A 21,185-nucleotide genomic window follows, 5' to 3' on the forward strand; every position below is an offset into this window, starting at 1 on the left:
ACTATATACTGCGAGGGGGGGGGGGGGGGGGGGCTTAAACTGCCAGTAAAGTGGCACATCTGTACAATGTATAGAAACTGCTGCAGCAAAAATACAATTTTTACAAGAAAAAAATTATATTTAAAAGAAAAAAAAAGGGTGCAGGTTCCCCCACCCAAACAAGGGTGCAGGTTCCCCCAAAAGTCATACCAGACCCTTAAGGTCTGGTAGGAATTTTAAGGAGGGGAAAGGGGGAAAGGTGGGGGGGGAAAGGTGGGGTCCCCCCTAAAATTCAATACCAGACCCTTGATCCGAGCACAGGCAGGGCAGGAAGAGGGGGGGGGGACGAGCGAGCACACCCCCCTGCGATACCAGGCCACATGGAAAAGCACCTTGTCCCCATGGTGATGGGGCAAGGGCCTCTTCCCCACAAGCCCTGGGACGTTGGTTGTGGGGGTGTGGGTAGCGGGCTTATATACATAAGGGTATCCCTTTAATAGAGGGGCACGCAGATGCACCCCCCCTTGTGAGTGAGTAAGGGGGACTTGTACCCCTTCTCATTCACAAAAGGGTTAAAAAAATTGTTAAAAAAAGCCGGACTTTATTTGAAAAAAACCCCCCCAAAAGACAAGTTTTTGACAAGTCTCTAATTTTTTTTATTAAATGGATCCACTGACGCAATCCATCATCAATCACGACGTCCAGCGTTTTCCACGATGACGACGACTCAACTAAATAAAAATAAAACAATAAAAAATAAATAGAAATAATCATTTAAAAAAAACGACGACCTCTGTCCCGTCCGTTTGCAAGGAACACCCGCCGGCAACATATAAACAATTGGGTGGAGCTATTGGGTGGAGCTAGCAGTGACATCTAGCTCCACCCAAATGTTTACAGTTGTGACAGGTGAGCCATGATTGGGCAGTCATCATGACTTTGCCCAATCATAGCTCTTACAGAGTACTGGGCCCTGATTGGCTTTAGCCAATCAGGGAACACAAGGCACAGTGCCTTGCAGGGAGCTTGCCGAACACACAAACTGCCGATGTTCGACTCGAACATCAAGCCCATCTCTATTTGTGAGATTTTGTGGGTCAAAAACATGAGAGGTTTTTAAAGGCAAACATTTGATATTTTGCTTTTGTGCTTCCATCTACATTGCAGTTTCTTGTTTGTGAAATTTGGGGGGGGAGGGGGCAAAAAGATGAGAGGTATTTCATGATTAACAGTTGTAAAATTCTATTGATGGTAAATTAAAACAAAGATAGTTCAAGCTGGTCAAATCTGAACTTTTTTAATATTGTATTATTAAAATACTATACGATACAATTACTATGATGTGGCTTAATGTTGACAAGTGCATTTAGTTGATTGCAGCTGTATGCACATTGATTAAATAAGAAATACTTATATACTGTACAAGGTTCTAAATCTAGGATTAGGTAGCATTAACTATAGAAAACCTAAATACTATGTCCTACTTACAGCACCTGTAATGCACGGTTGGCCAAATCTACTGTGTATTTGAAGCCTCCAACTGTTCCATAGAGCTTTCCTGAATACGGCACCTGTCCTCATTATTTAAAGTTTTACTGATTATGCCCTGTTTTCTTTAATAATTTATCCAGCTATTACCTAGCAAATACGTAAATCAAAGTAAAAATTCTCCTTAAAATGTGTCTAAAACCAATATACTTTAATGGAATAAATGACAGAACACTTAGGGGTCTATTCACGAAGCTGCCGAAGGATCTGGCCATGCCTGGCAGAAGAAAACTCAAAATCTTTCAGGAGGAAAAAAGATATACTGTATGGGTTAGCTTCAAATATCAAGCAAATTACTCACCAAACATCAGTTTTAGGGCATTTACACCCACCTTTATTTGTTCAACCTAGTCATTCCAACATATATCTTTCCACGCACAGTGTATGTCCAATACAACCCTAGAGGGATAATACTAGTGTCCCATCTCTGGGCTCTGTTTGTTTAACTGCACAGACAGGCATTACAGACACAGTCTAGCAGTAGGTGGTGGCCAGAGCCACCTACTATTTCCCTGACCAGACTTCAGAGTCCTTTAACTATAGAAATCCTCCTGTAAAACCCTTACTTCTCTTGAGTCATTTATCACACCAGTTGGACCCAAACTAGCAGCAAGTACATGTCCTCTCATACCATACAGTGGGCTTTCTGAGGCTATATACTTGTGAAAAAAGTGCTGTATACCTCTTTTTATAACTGCCTAGACACTCAGTATGTGTAAATAAAAAATTGTATGAAGCAATGAGTGCTTAGCATTCTGTTGCTGTACTATTCTAGTTTATGATTTGCCATGTTATCGTCTAATATGCAATTTACCTGTATCTACATTAAGCAGAAAAGAAAATAGTGGGTAATCTTTTTCCTGCAGTGTGTTGCATATTAAAAAGACACTGAGATGCACTCAAATGTCACAGTGAGTCACTTCACAGCCAGCCTTGTAGAGAGCTTTGACTGCCTAATCTGTTTCATCAAAAACGCCTCTTCCAGTAGACCTTGATTATTTAACCAGTGAGGGTGCATTTGCTGCACTGATTTGCTGCTCTCTTGCTAAACAGGTTTATTCTCTGTCTATTCAGTAATGTATTTGACTTTTTTTCCTTCCTAGAACACTAAAGAATTACACTTCCTGCATTAATACACAGTGGGAATTGCAACCCATCATGTTCCCAGACCCAATAGCTGGCACATAAAATCATTCTTTCTTCATGGATCTTATAGATTAATGTATTTAGGTATAAAATGGTGACACTTACTTAACATTATACTTCAAGGCCAGTTTCAGGCAGTAAGTAAAGTCATTAAGTGAACTGGCAATGCAATCCTGGAGAGAATGTCATAATACTAACGTCATAAATTCGACTCATCTTCTTCAATAATTTCACATTGCTAGACTGAGTCATCACATATTGTGCAACTTCAAATTTATATCCCTCTGAAGCTAATGCTTCCTGCATTCTGTACGAAGGTTAGAGCTGAGGTAGGGATAGTTTGCTAAATGCTTGGGATTGAATAAATATACAGAGAGATTCAGCAGGGTTCAGCTGGGAGTCTATGTCTTCTAGAATTGCTTCAACATTAGGATAAATAAACAAACTCTCATCAGAAATGTATTTTCTAAATTGTGTGCATTGTGGGAGTATATTTTTAAGCCTGCACCACACATTAATATAATAAGTTTTCTTTATCCTCCATTGAGGGACACATGAATAGTAGATAATCTTAAATCAGTGGGTTATACTGCCACCTTAAGGAGGTTAGGACACTTGCGAAGAAAAAAGATTACGCTGCCCCCCTGTATAACCCCATTTCCGTTTCCATATATCCCTCAGTTTTCTGCTAGTGTCCTAGGAAATTGGTCACTTTTCCCTTAGCTCTGCTGAGGGAAATTCTAAATATAATTGTATTATTCTCTTTTTTTAGAAGGGGACTGAATTATTCTCTATTAACACACTTGGTAGTCCATTTTTCTCATGAATCAAGATGTCTAATATGCTGCCTGTGCTAGTTTCTATACAACAGCTATCCAGGTAGGTGTATTCTCAGCAGTAGCTTTGGAGTCTGTAAATGGACTGAATGCCTGGAATGTGACCTTCACAGCTCTGTTTTTTTGTGCTTTTTAGACCTTTGTGTGCTGTTAGTTAGCCCCAGAGTGCTTTTCAGGTCCAGAGGTCTGGCACAGCCTTTGGTGTAACCCAGTCTCTGAAGACTCACTCTGTAAGTATGCTCTGTATTGTTGCACTTTACAGACTCATGTGTAAGTCAGCTGCAGAGCACTATCCAGTTTCAGAGCAGTAGTACAGCCTCAGGTGTAATCTCATCTCCCTTTGTAAATAAGCCTCTGATAGTAACAACGATAACGTGGTTGGTGAATTTCAAACTGCATGCTCTGCTTTGTGGCTCTTTCCAGAACCTTGTGCACTATCTCAGCTGCAGAGCATTTTCCAGGACCATAGCAGTGCTTTTGTTGTGACCCGGTCTCTGCATTTTGATGTGGTTAACATATCCTGATTTGTAACCTTGCAATCTTTAAGGAATGGACTCTGCTTTAAGGCACTTCTCAGTTCTTTATGTACTGCATTAATAACTGCAGAGTGCTTTCCAGTTCTAGAAATGTGGTATAGTCTCTGCTCTAACTCAGTCTATAAAACTTATTTTTGTCAGTGAACCTCTGGCTGAAGGAAAGCTAATGTAATATGTGTCCTTCGGGCACTGCATTTAGAGCCGTGCCACAGCCTCGAGTGTTATTCAAACTCTTCTATGCAATACTGTATGCAACTTTTTGTTTGCATTAAACATATTTTATATATTACATATCATGTAACCCTTATATACTGGAATCTACCTTATGTCACCTGTCAGTCCTTTGTGTGCTGTATTAGTACCTTGTGTGACCCAGACTCTCATAACACAATTATTTATCAATTTACATGGTAGCATCGATCTAACATTTTTAGCAGTTGAATGCCCTTTCCACCCTTTTTACTTAGGTAACAGTTACGCCTGAGGAAACAACATGTTGATTCCAGTGCAACACACTGGGGAGTGTGTTGCACGCATCTTTTGGGTAGAAAAATAAATATCTTCCCATTGCTACTGATATTTGAAGTGCTTTGTGGATCAGTCAGTGTTGGTCCACTGCTTGCCTTCAGTTAGTTGATCATCTCTGGCTGCCCACAACCTCACTAGCACCTACTGCCTACGTTCGTAAATATGCTAGGCCTTGCCTCATCTTCAGTTTACTTGCTTACAATTATTTATTGCAACATGTCTGCTAAAATACATTCAGAGGACAGTCCTGCTGCATCGGGTTTACATGCTCTGCTAATGTTTCATGAGCCGTTCACTGATATTCTCAAAAATAACTAATACCTATATTGTGAATCCCTTATTCCTATAGTATCCTCATCATCAGCAGCCTCTTTAGCTGCGCTGCCTGAGCCTAATACCTGTACTGTGTCTTCCAAGCCTCTTATATCCACTTCTGACTTTGTGTCAGTCTGTGCACAATTAATGGAACAAACTGCTTGCAAACATTCAATATGTGCCCATAAGTGTGCTAGGTATATAACTTTGTTCTTGTAATATACTCACCTATCCGCCGTCTGGTTTATCAGTCCGGAGCTCCGTCTCCCCGCCGATGACGTCACTCGGCTCTTCCTTCCTATGTGGCTGAAGCCTCAAAATTCAATTGCACGGCATTCGTGCAAAGGAATGAAAACTGTCAGTTGACTGCTAGAGCCGATTCTCTCCCAACAGCAGTTTTAACTGCTCTCCACCCTGAAAACTACCTTCATTACTTGAATCTGTAAAGCTGCCTTGTAGTACTGTGTTTCCACACCAGAGAGACACTCATTAAGCTGAAGAAGCTGCTACCTCACCCGGTTATTAACCCTTGCTTTACTTTGCCTCTAGCAAGATACACTGACTACGCTGCTACCTCACCTGGCTGTTAACCCTTGCTTTTCCAACTCTACCTAGGTTTAATATGAAGCTACTGCACCACCTGGCCGTTAACCCCTCGCTTCTCTCAACTCCACCAAGGTACTGTCACAAAGCTACTACTCCACCTGATTGTTAACCCTTGCTTCCCTCAACTCTACCGAGTACACTGATCAAGCTCATCACACCTGGCTGTTAACCCTATTCACACCGTAGCAAGTTATTCTGCCTTGCAGGAGTCTCTTCAATCTTGTCTACATCCTACTGACAAAATTTCTCACTGACTAAGGTTGTATCCAGAAGGCTCCCAAGGACTCCCTACATAACTACTAAACTGCAAGTATTTATTATTTTTACCATTGACTATTGTTGTTTCATGAGAACATTGAGAAGTGAAGTAACTTCCCCAAGACTTCTACAATCTTGCTTTAGACTGTAGCCTCTCTCCGCAACGCATGTTGCCCACCATTTCAGTTATATGAACGTTCCAGTTATCCTTCTGTATTAGAAAATAGTGTTACATACCAATACACTGTTAATAAATAATCAAGTTGGATTATTGATCCGTAGCTTGCCTGTGCGTTATAGTTCTACCCCTGCAGGGCTCTTATCTCTGAGTGCCTGAGTCCCCTTTTATTATTTCCAATTCGGAATCAGAACCTTCACAACATACTCCTGTAGCATTTTTATTTGGTCAGTTTCCTGATTACTCAAATGTGCAAACTGCTTTTACAATCTGATTGATACTGTACACTCTGCAGTGTGTCTAGAGGATCAACCCGCTATACCCAATGCAAATATGGTTTTCTCCTTAAAATGTAAATAAGCTTCTTCCGTTTAATAGGGACTTAATTGACAAATGGCCCTTACCTTATGTGGACCTTCCAGTTCTTCCAGCTTAACGGACATCTCATCACAGTAGTCAATGGAGCCGTTTCTTTTAAGGGCTGATAGAAAGTTGGACTCCTATTTAAGTCTTAGTTTGACTTAACTGGATTTGCTCTTCGTCCTCTCGTGGTGGTGACTTTACTTTGTGAAGCCATGTTTGAATCACAAACAGCGTTTAAAAATAACTTTTCTATAGCAGGGGAAGATCCTAAAGCCTTGAAACTTCTTCAGAAAATGTATAAACCCCTTAATTTCAGTTGTTATGGTCTCTTAGGGCCAATGAAGTTGGTGTCTCTCATTGCAGTATTGTCTCTCCATATGAGGAAGGAACTTTGGCTACATGACTGCGACTTACCACCGGACATCTTGTCTGTGAAAGTTCTCATTCATCCAGTTCATGGATACACAGGGCATCTTGCTCAGCTGCCCCTTTTTTTCTTTCTTGCATTTGGGTTTCTGTACCCTGATGAATTATCGGAATTCTTTTGGGTTTCCTAAACCCTGAGACTATGATTTCCTATGATGGCAGCATCCTATGTTGTGGAATACTATCCTGCTATTTTCTTCCACTCTTCATTCTAAAGGAGTATGAGGACTATGATGACCTCACCCAATATGGTGCTTATCTCTCCTCCACCCTGTCTATTTCTTGACAGAAGTTTCAATCTACATGGTCATCAGGCATCATTGCATGTTATTTCTTTTCTGAATATTGAACTTCCTTTAAGTATTGTTGCAGTGCGTGGCAATGCCACGGTGTAGTCTGGCAACTTTGGCGCCCAGGACTCTCAGCCAGAGGGGCTGAGAGGTTCCACAATGTGAATACCTTTTGGAGAGGAGGAACTGGCTGTTCAGTTTCTTCCAGGTTTTCCAGACTATAGTGGGATGGGATCTCCAGTCCTGGGGCCAGGAGTGGCCAGTGGCCAGGTTGAGCTGATCAGGTGGCTGAGAGCAGCCTTATTAGGAAGCCAGCCCAGTGCTTTAGAGGAGAGTTGTGGGTGTGCTGTAGGCACACGGCTACAGGCAGACTCTGCTGTGTGCGTGAGCACAAGGGACACAACCAGGAAGGCTGGAGAGGTCCAGAGGGTCGGTGACCCTGAGATACCTGTCGGGGAGACAGAGAGGTACAGTGACCCACGAGGGGTGGATACTGAATCGCTTGGAGCTGAGGAAAGCTGCTGAGCAGTGCTGAGGACTGTATTCACAGAGAAATACGGTAAAGTCCTGGGACTATCACACGGGGAGTGTAAGGGACAGACAAATGTCGGTGAGACCAACCACAATGTCTTGATGAGACTCCTGAATGAACTGTTATGCTTAATTTATGCTAAATAAAGACTGTCCTTTTATGTTAAAGTCGGCTTCAGGAGCGGTCACTTAGCGCTTACCATTGTGCTATATTCCCCAATTTATCACAGTATGTTTCTCTATCCTCTTTGGAAATATTGTCCTTGGACTGTTGTGTATTATTTTCTTATTGCTAAATTTGGCAAGGTTACTTATGCTTCACTCTTCCTCGGGATGGACTGTTCTAAGAATTGTAAAGCATTTATCAGAATGCTCCTGAAGGGTGCTGCTTGCATTTTAACAAATAAGTCTACCACTGTACTTAGATTTGAAAATGAATCTGACTTACAATATCTACCTTGTTTTCTGCAAGCAGATATGTATTTGCCAGTGCCTGATTTTGTGCAGATTCTTCATGTTGCTTTACTCTGAACTAGTCCACCAAAGCACTGGAGGTTTCTCCTTTAGGCTACAACTAGGTGGGTAGGGCCAGTCAAATAAATAGATCACATTAGCCTTTTCCTGTTCACTTACTAAAGAAGATGGCTGCCTGCAAAGATCCCACAAAACCCAGCATTATCTAGACCGAAGTGAGTGACCGACCCTAAAATTGTCAGTTAATTAATAAGATAATTTTAGTTTTTTTGGGCTGTGGATGGTGGTGAGTGGAAGAGAAGGTCAGATGATCTGAATAAAGTGCTTTTTTTTTCATCATGTGTGCTTTTTGCTAAGCAATCCAGGATGCAGGTGTATGTGCCGCAGAAGACAGAGGATAGTTTGCAGCCAGGCTCCAGCCTTCAATCACTTTGAGTCTAGCTGAAGTTGCTGTGCACAGTGCAAATTGATTGAAATTATATAGCTGGGGGGTCCTGGAAATTAAATGAACGGGCAGAGAGACAGGCATGACATTGAAAGTTATAAAACAGAAATTATTTGTTAATGGCAAACCCCCCAGCTACATTTTAATGCATTTATACAGCCACATACTCAGTGCCCAACATAGGATCCTGCACTTCTTCAGTGGGCTAGTGTGCCATGAAGTCAAGAGGGCCCTGAAGTGTATGCATGCTTTTTTCTTATTTAAATTGTATTGACCTGTTTAGGTTCAGCCAATATACAGTGAGAAATCAAAGAATATGTAAATGTAATATCATTACGGTGGTGTGGTTCTTATACAGACTGCTGCTTTTTACTGCTTACCATTCAAACTTAGGATAAGATATTTATTTTTACATCATGTTTTACTACAGGTATTAACACTTTGTATAGACACATTTTCTGCCCAGCCATGATGTCATCACACCAAAACATAAAAATTCTCGTGACTGATCAATCAACCAGTCAAACAGAAAGCGTGTGGCCAAATAGCATTCGCTTTATATAAAGTAAAGGTGACATTGGCGTATGTTTTTTTCATGTTTCAGTAAGTCATTTTGACCATGACCACATAGTGTCATCTATCATGTAGAATTGATTTGTGTTAGTGGACAGTGTGCATAGCTCCATGCACTGGAGCTAATATGCCATTATTATGTGTTAAAATCTATTTGCTGCTCAGTGGTGCCTTTTGGATATATGAGATTGCTTTCACCTTGAGCAATCTCATCAACTGGCGGTCAACTCTTAATGTTTTTACATCTTGGTTATAGTAAGGTAAGAGAAGAAAGCGGATTTGAATGATTGCATTTAAATGGTTTTCTGTATTCTGCCGAAAAGAAAATGTTTCTCTGTCAGTAATTCAGAATTCGACATTAGAAGAACTGTAACTACTATGTATTCAAATGCATATATACAATCCCTTCATTTTCTTATCTAACCCAAAAGTTAGTTTTTGAAACATTGGCATACCAAATTCTTTATATGTGAATGCCTTACATCTTATATTATATAAAGTTGAAAATGTATTTCCACAACATTCACTGTGAATATGCACTTCTTTGTGTCACCACTCTAACAAAGCCTGCTGTCCAAACTACAACTCAACTCTGTCCCCCTCTCTCAGAATGAGCACAGGAAACGCCTACAATGTAATATCATCATTGCTTGCTGGAAGCAGAGCATGATGGATTATGTATTCTTGACAAAATGAGATCCAGCAAGTTGTTGAAAGTGATGGGCAGACAGAAGGCAGAACTCACTACATAAAAGTTTTTTTTAAAGAAGCTTTAATTGCATTATCAAAAGCAACTCTAGTATGTATTCCTATTACAATGGTAATGATATAACAGGATAGTATATACTGGGACTTTACAATTCCTTTTACACTAAAAATAAACACTCAGAAACTGTCAAATAACAAAGTCGTTAGATAATAGACAGAAATGGAGTGGCTTAACTCTCACACCTCCACTCCCACTAATGGAACCTCGGTGCCAGATGAGGCTTCTGCCTAAGCCTTAAATCTAAGAGTCCATAGTAAACTGGCACTCGAAATGAGATCAGTCCAATAATATCAGTTTATTCCAAAAAATGTTTCCCAAAAAGGCATAAAAACAGTCAATAAAGTTCTGACGTGTTTTAGTCCCACAACACACAGTTGGTGTCTCAATTGATATTATTAGACTGATCCTGTTTCATGTGCTGGTTTACTATGAACAAAGGTGTTACATGAAAAAAATAAAATAAAGAAAAGGATTTGGTAAATGATCAGTACACTCAAAATGTATATTTTAGTTATAGGTGAAGCCTTGTCACATACCTGGGGGGAGACCGGTGGAAGAGGAGACCTCTCTTGTGTCTTGCATCCTGCACCCCCTGGAGGTGGAGACAGAGTGTGGGAGGACCTCTAGAAGCATGAGTGCCAATAGGGAGACCGGGCACTGTGCTGGAGATGTCCAGAAGTAGAGTAGTCAACGTAACCGAGGTCAAAAATGGGCGGACAGCTTGGTGGCAGAATCGTGAGGCAGGAGAGTAGTCGAGTAAACCGAGGTCAAAACCAGCCGGACAGCGAGGTACAAAAGCGACAGGCAAGAGGATGTCCAGCAAACAGGCCGAGGTCAAAGGAGAGGCAACAGACAGAGAGTAAGTCAAACAATCCAGATCCAGGTCAAAGAACAGTGTAACAGACAATAAGAACCACACCACTGTAATGGCTCTTTGCCATAAATACTGACACTGTTCCTGCGCATTTGATAGGGTAGGGTGTTCCTGCCAATGTTCCTGCACTTCTGTTATGTTCTCCACTGTAAAATAAATTTAATAAATTAAAAGAGAGATGAACATTCCTCTCAATGTCCACAGCAGGTATGCAGACATCTCACCAATAGAATCATCGAGAGATATACAACAATTATTAAAAGGATTAGCTTTCCAGGAACTAGCAACAACTAAAATATCTTCTCCACCAGCAGCCCAGGCAGTCTTATCAAATCAGAGCTCAGACAGGAATCAGGTCAGCCTCCACATTGCTTTTAAAATTGATTTTTGAATTAATTCTTTAAACTCTTTAAAGTAAAAAAAAATAACTATGCCTTTTCCAGTAGAATTCAGACTTTTCTTGGTGTCACTCACCCTGTTTGCCCTGTCTAGTTGTGGGCGGGTAGCCTGAGCAGAGAAGATTATAGATAATCGTCGGTCTGTCATTCTCCTGGTTACTTGTCTGTAATCTTTTACAGGAAGAGATGAGCAAATTGATGTGAAAAGTTTAAAAGTCAACCGGGATTGAACTGATTTGTAGCTGGCAGGGATTTATGGATATTTTTACTGTTTGCTAAGATTTAACTCACATTTTCAAATGAAAGGAAAAATTATTCGCACAAGGTACCAGCCCAACACACCATACATGTGAGTTGGTACCACCATGTTTGGAGGGATGGTAGGCATGCGGATCCAACCTCATCCGTTGCTGGGGTTTGGAGGAAATGAGGCATTAATACATAGTGTGTTTCCATTATACCTTCTACCCATTACAGTAAACCTCTGGCCAGGCTGTGTACATTCAGGTATTTATATGAATTTAAATAAGTTGTTATGCAAACCCTTGCCGATCTCTGTAGCTACTGAACCCCTTACTGCAACTGCTGTATGTTTATATTAAAAGGCTGACAGGCTACCGAGTCCCTGCTACCTGAAGAAGATGAGCTACAATTTCAATGCCTCTGTTGTCAACTCAGAGAATAAATTGCTCCACAGTTCCTGCAACTACAGAGGTCATTGTGGGCTTGTTAAGATAATGTATATATTTGAATGTCCATATACCAGTCATTAGGAACGACACTTTACAACTATTACAGTGCATCTGCTAAGATGCCAGTAAATAATTCTCTATTAAGAATCATTAAACATGGAATCATAGGGGATATCTAATGTCTGGTTCTCTGCTTTGATTGGTTAAATATAAGTTGGATAAATCAAAATGACTTTTGAGCATGTACTACGGCCAGGAGTTTGGTTGTGGCAAACAGGTTTAGTCCCGAAGCTACAGAGAACAATAACAAACAGTGCAAAGAGCATCATGCATAATGTGCCTTCCACCAGTTTAGGGTAGTCAAAGCAGTTGCTGCTTTCTCTGTATGTTATTAAGGGTCTAATGTTGTGCACTTACAGAATTATTTCCCATTAAATGGAAACATGGCACAAGCTGCTCTGCGGTTGTACTCTGAAATAAAATTTTCCAGAACTGATTCACTGAATTATTAACCAGTGGCATTTGATTGTGTAAGATCAACCATCAATTCCATGTGTATAAATTCTTAATGAAATAATTACATAAATATTCACATCATTCCATTACAGTGCCAGATGGGTAGCTAATAATAACGGTAGACAGCACTCCCCTACTCTCTCCATAGACATAATCATGCCTGATCTGGCAATCCCAACACATATGCTCATGCACATGACTGTAAAATAAAAAAAAATTATCTTTGGGTGGTCAGAACATGGCTGCACATATCACAGCCCTTAATGTGTGTGACCACTTTAAAGGTGAGCTCTTGGCAGATATAACAAGCACAAATGACTGCACCTATGTAACTGGAGTGTAATAAGCAGCAGAAGAGGCCAATCAGTTCATGGGCTGATAAGGAGCATGTTAATAGGGGGAGAAAGCAGAGTGACAGAGAAATAATCTCATCACTGCGCTGCTTCTCCTTTCACTGTCCAGTCACAGGCTGCAGTATGTCCAGGGCAGCCTGTGCTCAAAGTTAATAGGCTGAATAATGCTAGAAATCAGACTGAAGGCATTTTTTACTGAAAAAGAAGTACTGCAAGGAATAGTTCTGGATGAAAGTGAATATTGCAACATCATCTGCTTTTTATTTTAACTTTGAATGGGTTATTCATTTTCATCTTGTCATTTTTTACTGGAGGTCTGCTTTAAAGTACATATTTAATAGTTACATAGTTGGTCAGGTTGAAAAAAAACACAAGTCCTTCGAGTTCAATCTATAGAGATGAGAAAAATCATGCATTTTCCAATGAAATCATGAATAAATTGTGTCTTCTTTTAGAAATTTTAGTTCCATTGCTGTCAGGCTGATGATTTGGCATCAGTTATTTCTGAGTCTCTAGCCTGGAACATGTATAGAGATAAGCAATTATGATAGTTTATTTCACCCTCATTTACAGCATGTATGTTTCGGGCTTGTGTCTTAATGGCATTGAAGCCAAATGCATCCAGACAACTAGGATCTTAGTGAAAGAGGCCAACAATGGCAACCACTGTACTTTTCCTCATAGCAGTTGTATATCTTTTTGTATAGCGATATTTGTCTCATGTTAAGATGTATTGAATTACATATCTATGACCTGTATGCATTTAACGACAGTGTTTTACCCCCAGTGGCCAATTTGGAACTCTGATATAACACCAGGTGGACCTAATTTTTACATAAAAACAGATTGATCAGTTGGTAGCATGGATTTACCAAAGTAATTGGTTTTAAGGGGCCTTATTTGTGCCAAGAATATATTTGACACCTCACTGTGCCTGAACCGTTGATATGACACAGGGTGTATCCATGGAATCAGCATCTGTATGCCAAATTCTGACCCTGACATCTGTATCTCACAGCATAAATCAAGATTCTTAAGACAGAGCAACATTTTTCCAGTTATGTGTTGTCATTTTATTAATCTACTTGGTTATCTCATGCCCTTTGCAGGATTACCTTCCTGTTTGTAGCTTACAAGAGCGGAGCCATGCTGTTTCATGTTGTAGCCCATCCAAGGTTTTGATTTTGTTTGTAGGAATGACCTTCTGCACATTATTGTTGTAAAGAGTGGTTATTTGAGCAGTTGTGGACTTCCTATAAGCTTGAACAAGGCTTCCTTTTCCCTTCTTAACTTGCTCATTAACAAGGTGTATTTGTCTACAGAATACCTGTTTACTGGGTCACGTTTTTTGGCACTATGCCCTACACTCTATTACCTAGAGGTCAGCATACTCTGAGGTGCTGCAACCATTATACCTAGCACCAGCAATCATTCCACCACGGTCACTTAGTTCACACATCTTCCTCATTCTATTGTTTAGACAAAAAACATTTAAACTCCTTGACCTTGCCTGAGTGCTTTATTAACTGGGGTTGATTTACTTAGAAAAATTAGAATTTGCATCGCAAAGTGAATGTTGGTAAGTGAGGTAAAGCTCTGTTCACTGTTAATACCCAACCATGTATGCGGAAAATTAAAAAAAATGCACTGTGTTGTCAGCCCACAACAGACAAATGTCAAGGCTGACTACCATTTCTATCAGGATCAACAAGCATTTTTCTGTACTTGCAGAGTCTTTAAAGGGATAAAACATATGGAAATGTGCCTGTATTGCAGAGATGTACTGCATGTTTTTTGTTTGCCCTGATATACACTTTAACATTATCTTATAGACACATATAATATTTATGATGAGTTAACTCTCGTAGAAATTCACTAGATAATTGCCTGTTTATCTTCTGTCTTTGGCAGCTGGTGTGATGCTGGTACCAGAAAGCAGAACAGAAGATGGTTTTGAAACACACTTTGGCTTGAACTATCTGGGCCATTTCCTGCTGACAAACCTTCTGCTGGATACTATGAGGAAATCTGGAACCCATGATTTTAATGCTCGTGTTGTTACAGTATCATCAGCCACCCATTTTACTGGAGAGCTGAACTTTGATGATCTACAACCAAGGTAAAATATTTTTAATGAAACATTGTTCATCAACAATACTTATTTCATGACTGTCTCAACTGTCATTAATAATGTACAAACAGAACTGTGTATATTGTACGGTGAAACAGAATGTTAATTCTTTAAAAAACAATTATCTTTCTGGGATAGGTAGCACACTAGTGGACCTTGCATGACAATGTAGGGTGCACCTGTACTAGAGACCCCACCCCCCATAGAAAAAAATATTAAGTGAAAAAGTTTTTAAAAATACTTCCGGTGCACCTGCCTGGATGGGGGAAGGTTCATTACTGGACCTTTTCCTGGGATTCTGAGATTGCTGAGGAACCCAAATCCCCAAACAATACACTCCTACACATTTAAGGTTTGGAACCGAAGAAGGCTCAGTAATGTCAGGAAGTGGCCAGAAAACAATGAGTTAGGTAGGTATGTTTTACCTTTCTTTACAAAGTTTCATTCTTTTTCTTTCTTTAAAAGAGAACTAGGCGGTAACCTTTTTTCCCCGTACTTCTCTTTAGGGTCACAGGAGGACATATACTAATGTCCTACCATAACCCAAAGCTCAGTATATAGTGAGCTATAGCTTGCTATATACTGAGAGCGCCACAGCCGGGATGGATCCTGACAATACTGTTGAGATCCACCCAGCTGGCTGATTGACAGCAGGCTCTGCCTATCTAGAGGCAGAGCCAGCTGTGCCCGCCCAATCCCCATCCGTTCCTCCAGTCGTTGCTGAAGGATCAAAGCGGGAATGGGGGGGGGGGAATCCCTGCGGGGAGCGGTGACTGGCATACACCGATCTCTGCAGGGAGATGATCAGGAAGTGAGTAAAATGTACATATATACTGGTCACATACTGTATACTATAACAGTAGCCAGATCATTTACAGGAGCAGGAAATGGAACGGTTAATGACATGTGGTCGATTATGGACTGATAGCTAGTCTTCATTGAGTTACTATTTCGGCCACAAGTAGGATGATGATAATGCTAGAAGAGTCAAAAAAGATTTGATAGACTTGAAGTGTGACTCTAGCTTTTTTGGTTGAGGTAAACTATTGCAAGGATTTAATCAAACGTTTTGCAAATTCATAACTTTTTCTGTTTAATGAAATTGCTGTTTGTGTTACTGATTTCTGAATTGGTTCCTTCTGCCTGCATTTAACCACCTGGTGTATTCTTAGTGGTGTAATGCAAAAAGCTGCAATGTCAGAATCCTTGAAGGCCCCTTCACACCTTTCCAATGTGGTGTGTTGCAGGCAACACATGTTAACACATGTTACGTCGCATCTTCGACGCACATGTGTTGCAGCACACCACAATGCACATTAATGCACTACCATGCGATAAGGTATGTTACATCTGACAAAAAATTGTGCATCTCCAATTTTTGTACCTTAACTCAACCCATGTTGAGCACATGTATTAATGCAACACACAGGAATGGACATGTGTAAATGTGCCCTTAAATGTTGAGAGTACCTCACAAAAAACTAAAACTGCTTTTGCAGGGAGGATTCCCGAAAAATTCACTTGTATCATGAAAGCAAGGAGATGAAATCACACCAGCAGGAAGATAGTTTTGGTGGATTTCTGTATGCCACTGGTGTATGGAATGTGTTCAGTTTGCCATATCTTAAAAAAAAAAAGAAAATGGCAGTTTTAGAAAATGACTGTGTCTGCAGAAGCAAGTGTAGAGGCAATTTTATCTTTTGTTCATTGAAGGACACAGTTCTGCTTCGATAGACTGGATATATTGCCACCTGCAGAAGCTGAACACTAGGTGGAATAAAAAACAAAAGGCAGCCCGGTGGTCGATACCCCTTCCGCCCTAGGACAACGTTAATGTACGGTCAGGCCATTACAAATGTGTTGGATAAGAAATATGAGACTGTGTCAATTTAAAAAGTAAGAAATATTTCTAGGCTAAAAAAAACATGCATTAGTGAGATGGTGAAAAATGAAAATACTATAAATTGTAGTATGGAATGTTTAAAAATCCTTTACACCCCATCTTTTTAGAGGTAAACAAAAATGATGGCCCTAAAATTATTCTTTTACCTCTGGTAGGCGTAGGAATGTGTGATGAGTAAAAGGCATCTACTTTTTTGTCTTTACTATTTACTACTAACGCAAGGTTGCCGATTAAGCTTCCTGTGTGATAGCAGTGACATATACTCTGTAAGGAGATGTAAGGGATCCATTAGACTGCTAATGTGTCTCCTGCCACTAGTGCAAATGGGTACATGCCAGGAGGATGTTAATTCACAGTGGCATTCCTGGTATCTTAAAGTGGATCAAACTATGCACACAAAAGCTTAAATATTTTGAGCAAGTAGTAAAAACACTTTAAAACAAGCACTAATTGACCTCTATAGCTGTGGGCATTGCAGAGAAATTCATCAACATTCACAACAGACAGCTATTTTTCTATAACTTTCTATAGAATCTTAGCAGCATATCAGCCATATAATGTAAACACACAGCGGGTATTTCTAAGCTGTTAGAAACTGACTGAAACTCAAATTTGGAGTCTTTATGAGGATTATTGAGGATCTTTAAAAATTAATTACTTCACATTACAAGTTAAACTATGATACCAGTGGCATAACAATCACCATAGCGACCCAGGCGACCGCTATGGGGCACGGTGGGGCCCGGCCAGGACATCCCCCTGATGCAGTGCGGGCCGCCTGGGTCGCTATGGCACCTCAGGCTGCTGGCTGTCAAACAAAATTTTGCTATGGGGCCCCGTGATTTCTAGTTACGCCCCTGTATGATACTGCTTGTTGTTACTTGCTTCTAACTACACACCACGACTACCATAAATCCATAAGCAAATGACTGCACTTCTGCTAATTGGGTATGAATTGGACTAGATCTATTAGTTACAAATGGAGACAGTTAAAGCATAAAGTATTTACTGTAAAGTTATATGTGGCACATGTAGTCTTGGCTATGCTAAAAAGTGAGAACTTACTGCATTAAATTCTAGGAGAGTTCTTCTAAGATCTGAAAATAGGACTAACAAAACTGCACCTAGCATGTAAACATCCAAATAAAATGTGTATAACATTTGTATAAAATGTGTAGTTTTTTAAATGTTTTATTATTTTCTAATAATGAAGGCTGATGGAAAAAGCGATAATGTACCTTACTGGGGGACATGCAGTCGCATCAGATTCATTCACGTTTTGTTTAAGTGAAACATCAAAACAAAAAGGTTCATAGGAATATTATAAGGAAATTTAGGCCAGTGCTACCTGTACTGCAGCACATGGCCCATTCAGTAACAGCTCATGGCATAATAAAAGGTAGATTAAGTGCTGCAGAGTTGTTGCTACTATTTTCACCTATCTCAGCTGGTGACCTTGGTAGCAGCGAAAACCATATGTCACTTCACATTAGTCTGCCAGAGATGCGTGTTGTCACCAAGACAACTATTAACAACTGATAATATTGCTAAGGACTGCCAACCACACATTTATTCTACCCCCACCATCCACTATTGTCTGTGCTCACTCTGCCTTTAATTAAAATGAAAAACTGAGTGCACCACTAAGAATTTCTGTGAATGTTTTTCAAAGCTAGTGAAGACTGGCAGGAGTATGCTTCACTTTAACATTTTACATTACATCTTGACATTTTATCTCACCCTAAATTTAATCATCTTAAGAATGCAGAAACCTTCTATATACTGTTTTTTACCATTGCAATGGAGAAAGAAAATAACACAATAATGCATTAAATCTCTAAAAGCACTTTTACCTATATCTAAAAATAGTTTACAAATGGAAGGTCTTGTTTTCGATTACCACTGGGGTAATGTGCCTCTGCAGAAAAGGATTAGGAGACGCTCAGCAATCCACTTCATGTTTCCTTCTGAGAAAATAGGGGGCAGCCAGACTTAGCCTAGATTGTATCAATCATGTTGGCTGTGCTTTTGATGGTAATTTCATGTGGAAGAGCTTTGAGGAACAGAACTATGGTAACATTTGTATATAAAGGTATTAAGTGGTGCTGTCATCTGGGCCGATCAATGATTAGATCAATACTTCTGAACTGTGGCCGTGAGTGTACTGTTTAGATTATTTTCTACTGATTGATCTGTTCTTTTTTCTCATGTGAATCAAGCTGGGGGAAAAAAGCACTAGAACTGTATGTTTGGCTTCTTCAAATTTTGTTTAATTTGTTATTTGGAATATCTATCATGCAGATTTTGTCTCTGCCTACGCTTATTTTCCTTACTTTTCTTTATGGATAATTTGTTAGAAAATACTTACTAGTGGTTTTTATTTTATACTATGTATCATGTTCAAATCTCAATCAGTCAGCTACTGTATTAACTACATTAATAATTGCAATGCCACTGTTTGTGACAGAGCCTTTAGGACACAATTTTCTGTTCAAAGAGCTGGAGATTCTGCGAGTGATTAGAAGTGTTCAAGAAAGACATAGTAGATGGAAATAAATGCTGCACAAGATGAAATTATTTTTTTGCAGTTGTTAGGTATAAATATTAAAAGAAAAGTGTGCAAATCTTTTATTTAGGTCTCATAGCTTCTGAAAAATATAAAGGATTATATATAGAAGACATTTTATCTGTTGCACATCATATCGATCACTTGGATAATGCGTAATTGAGATAATCCGGAAGATATAAACTTTAAGGGTAACCAAACTGAGAAACACTAGTCTGGTTTAATGTTGTGTGGTTTGGATTGGTATACCTTCCAGCTTCAGAGATGAGAAAGAGGAACACCTTTAGTTCATAGTGTGTATGCACAAGGACACACCCAGCTACATGGATCATGACAAATGAATAAATTAAAAAAATGCTTCATGGCCACCACTTTTCCCTTATATTGGCTTTCCAAAAAACTATTACAGTAATTTAGAGGCTGGATGAAACATTTAATATGATATGTTTGGTAGTTAAAATGTATCTGACCCCAAAAACAAATCTATAGTTCAAGTCCATTTCCACCTTTGCAGAGGTATGTTTTTAAAAACAAATGCCAGGAATGTACACCAAGTCTACATAAAGCAGGCATATGCAGCTGCTGTATACAAACACACAAACCTAGTTTTTTTGCTAGCTTTCCACTTCATATTGTCATGGACGGCTGCCTCTGTGTTTTTAAAGCTCTTTCTCAACTCTCCCATTGATCAGTATTCATCGTGGCACCCCCCTTCTTCCCCCATACAGTGTATTGTGTGTAAAGGCAAAGCTGGTGTTTACTGATCATGTTACAATCAATAACAGGGAGGGGGAGAGCAGTTTACAGCCTGATTACAATCTGACCCTGGCGTTTTCCTGTGGAGAACATTTTAAATTTTTAGGCTTCAGGCCTAATAAAATGTTCATTTAAAAATGAGTAAAGCCTAAAATGTGAGTCATGAAAATGTGTACACAAATACATCATCACTGTGCCTCTACATTACCACAATAAATGCCAATCACTTACAAAGGTGGAAATGGACTTAAGGTCACATTAAAGGCCAGCCCCACATCTTCAGCATAGTAGGGTTTTGCTACTATCTCCAAAGCTATGCCAAGAAACAGCTGCAGCTTTGCGAAAAACTGCAAGAAACAAGCTATCTGGCTTTGAAGTAAGCTTGTTTGAAGAAAAATGTCTAGTGGAAAGGGTTTTCTTCTTTCAGCGAAAGAAAATATCCATTCTGCTAAAAATCTAACATAAAGCTGGAACTTTATGAGAGTAGGTGGGTTTATCTGGCTAACAGCTTTGTTTGCTAGTGTCCAATCTCCTGTAGGCAGCAGTATAACCCTCTTGTCTCAGAATTAACCCTGTCATCTCAAATGAATGAAAGAAGCTACATTTTTGTTCTTGGTTTTAGTTATTCTTTATATAATACACTTTATTAGAGGTCTATAAATAAGACCACAATTAAGGACAGCTAAGGAAAAAAGAGGAACAGAGAAATTGGTGCCAAAAGAGGGAATATCCTGCAAAATGAAGTACAGTTGGGAGCTGTGGTGTGAGCTTGAGGCAGCTGCCTGTGGACTAGCAAACCCAGAGAACAGGAAAAAAAGAGGTGGCTGCCACAATTGCCTGAACTTGTGAAGAAAAAGTATGTGGAGTTATACAGTATGATACTTTATCCAGCATGTCATTCTTCTTGCTAATCAGATAAATATAACATTTAAGTTAAGTGGGGTTATGTTTAAGGTAGCCCACCACTTTTCATGCAGTGCAGCCATTTATGTGGTCTAATTTTTTTAAAATCGCTTTTAATTTGATAAAACTGAACATGCCATTGTACATGCACACACAGGGAGATGATCAGATCACTCCATGTACTTTGAACTGCCTTATAAAGATCAAAAAAAAATCAGAGATCAAGTAGAAAGTATAACAAGCAAGGCCATATAGTAAAGGAAAGAGAAAAAGGATACAAAGCAGGTCATGA

General features: G+C 39.7%; 1 protein-coding gene across 1 annotated transcript in view; it reads left to right on the forward strand.

Moving 5' to 3' along the window:
• Positions 1-21,185, forward strand: part of DHRSX (dehydrogenase/reductase X-linked) — a 219,716-nt gene that overhangs the window by 150,175 nt on the left and 48,356 nt on the right. Inside the window, exon 5 of the mRNA XM_018564129.1 lies at positions 14,546-14,753. Within this exon, the coding sequence (XP_018419631.1) occupies positions 14,546-14,753 (208 nt within the window). The remainder of the gene's footprint in view (positions 1-14,545; positions 14,754-21,185) is intronic.

Source organism: Nanorana parkeri, unplaced genomic scaffold, assembly GCF_000935625.1.
Source record: "Nanorana parkeri isolate BGI_ZX_2015 unplaced genomic scaffold, ASM93562v1 scaffold727, whole genome shotgun sequence".
In the NCBI taxonomy this organism is placed as follows: domain Eukaryota; kingdom Metazoa; phylum Chordata; class Amphibia; order Anura; family Dicroglossidae; genus Nanorana; species Nanorana parkeri.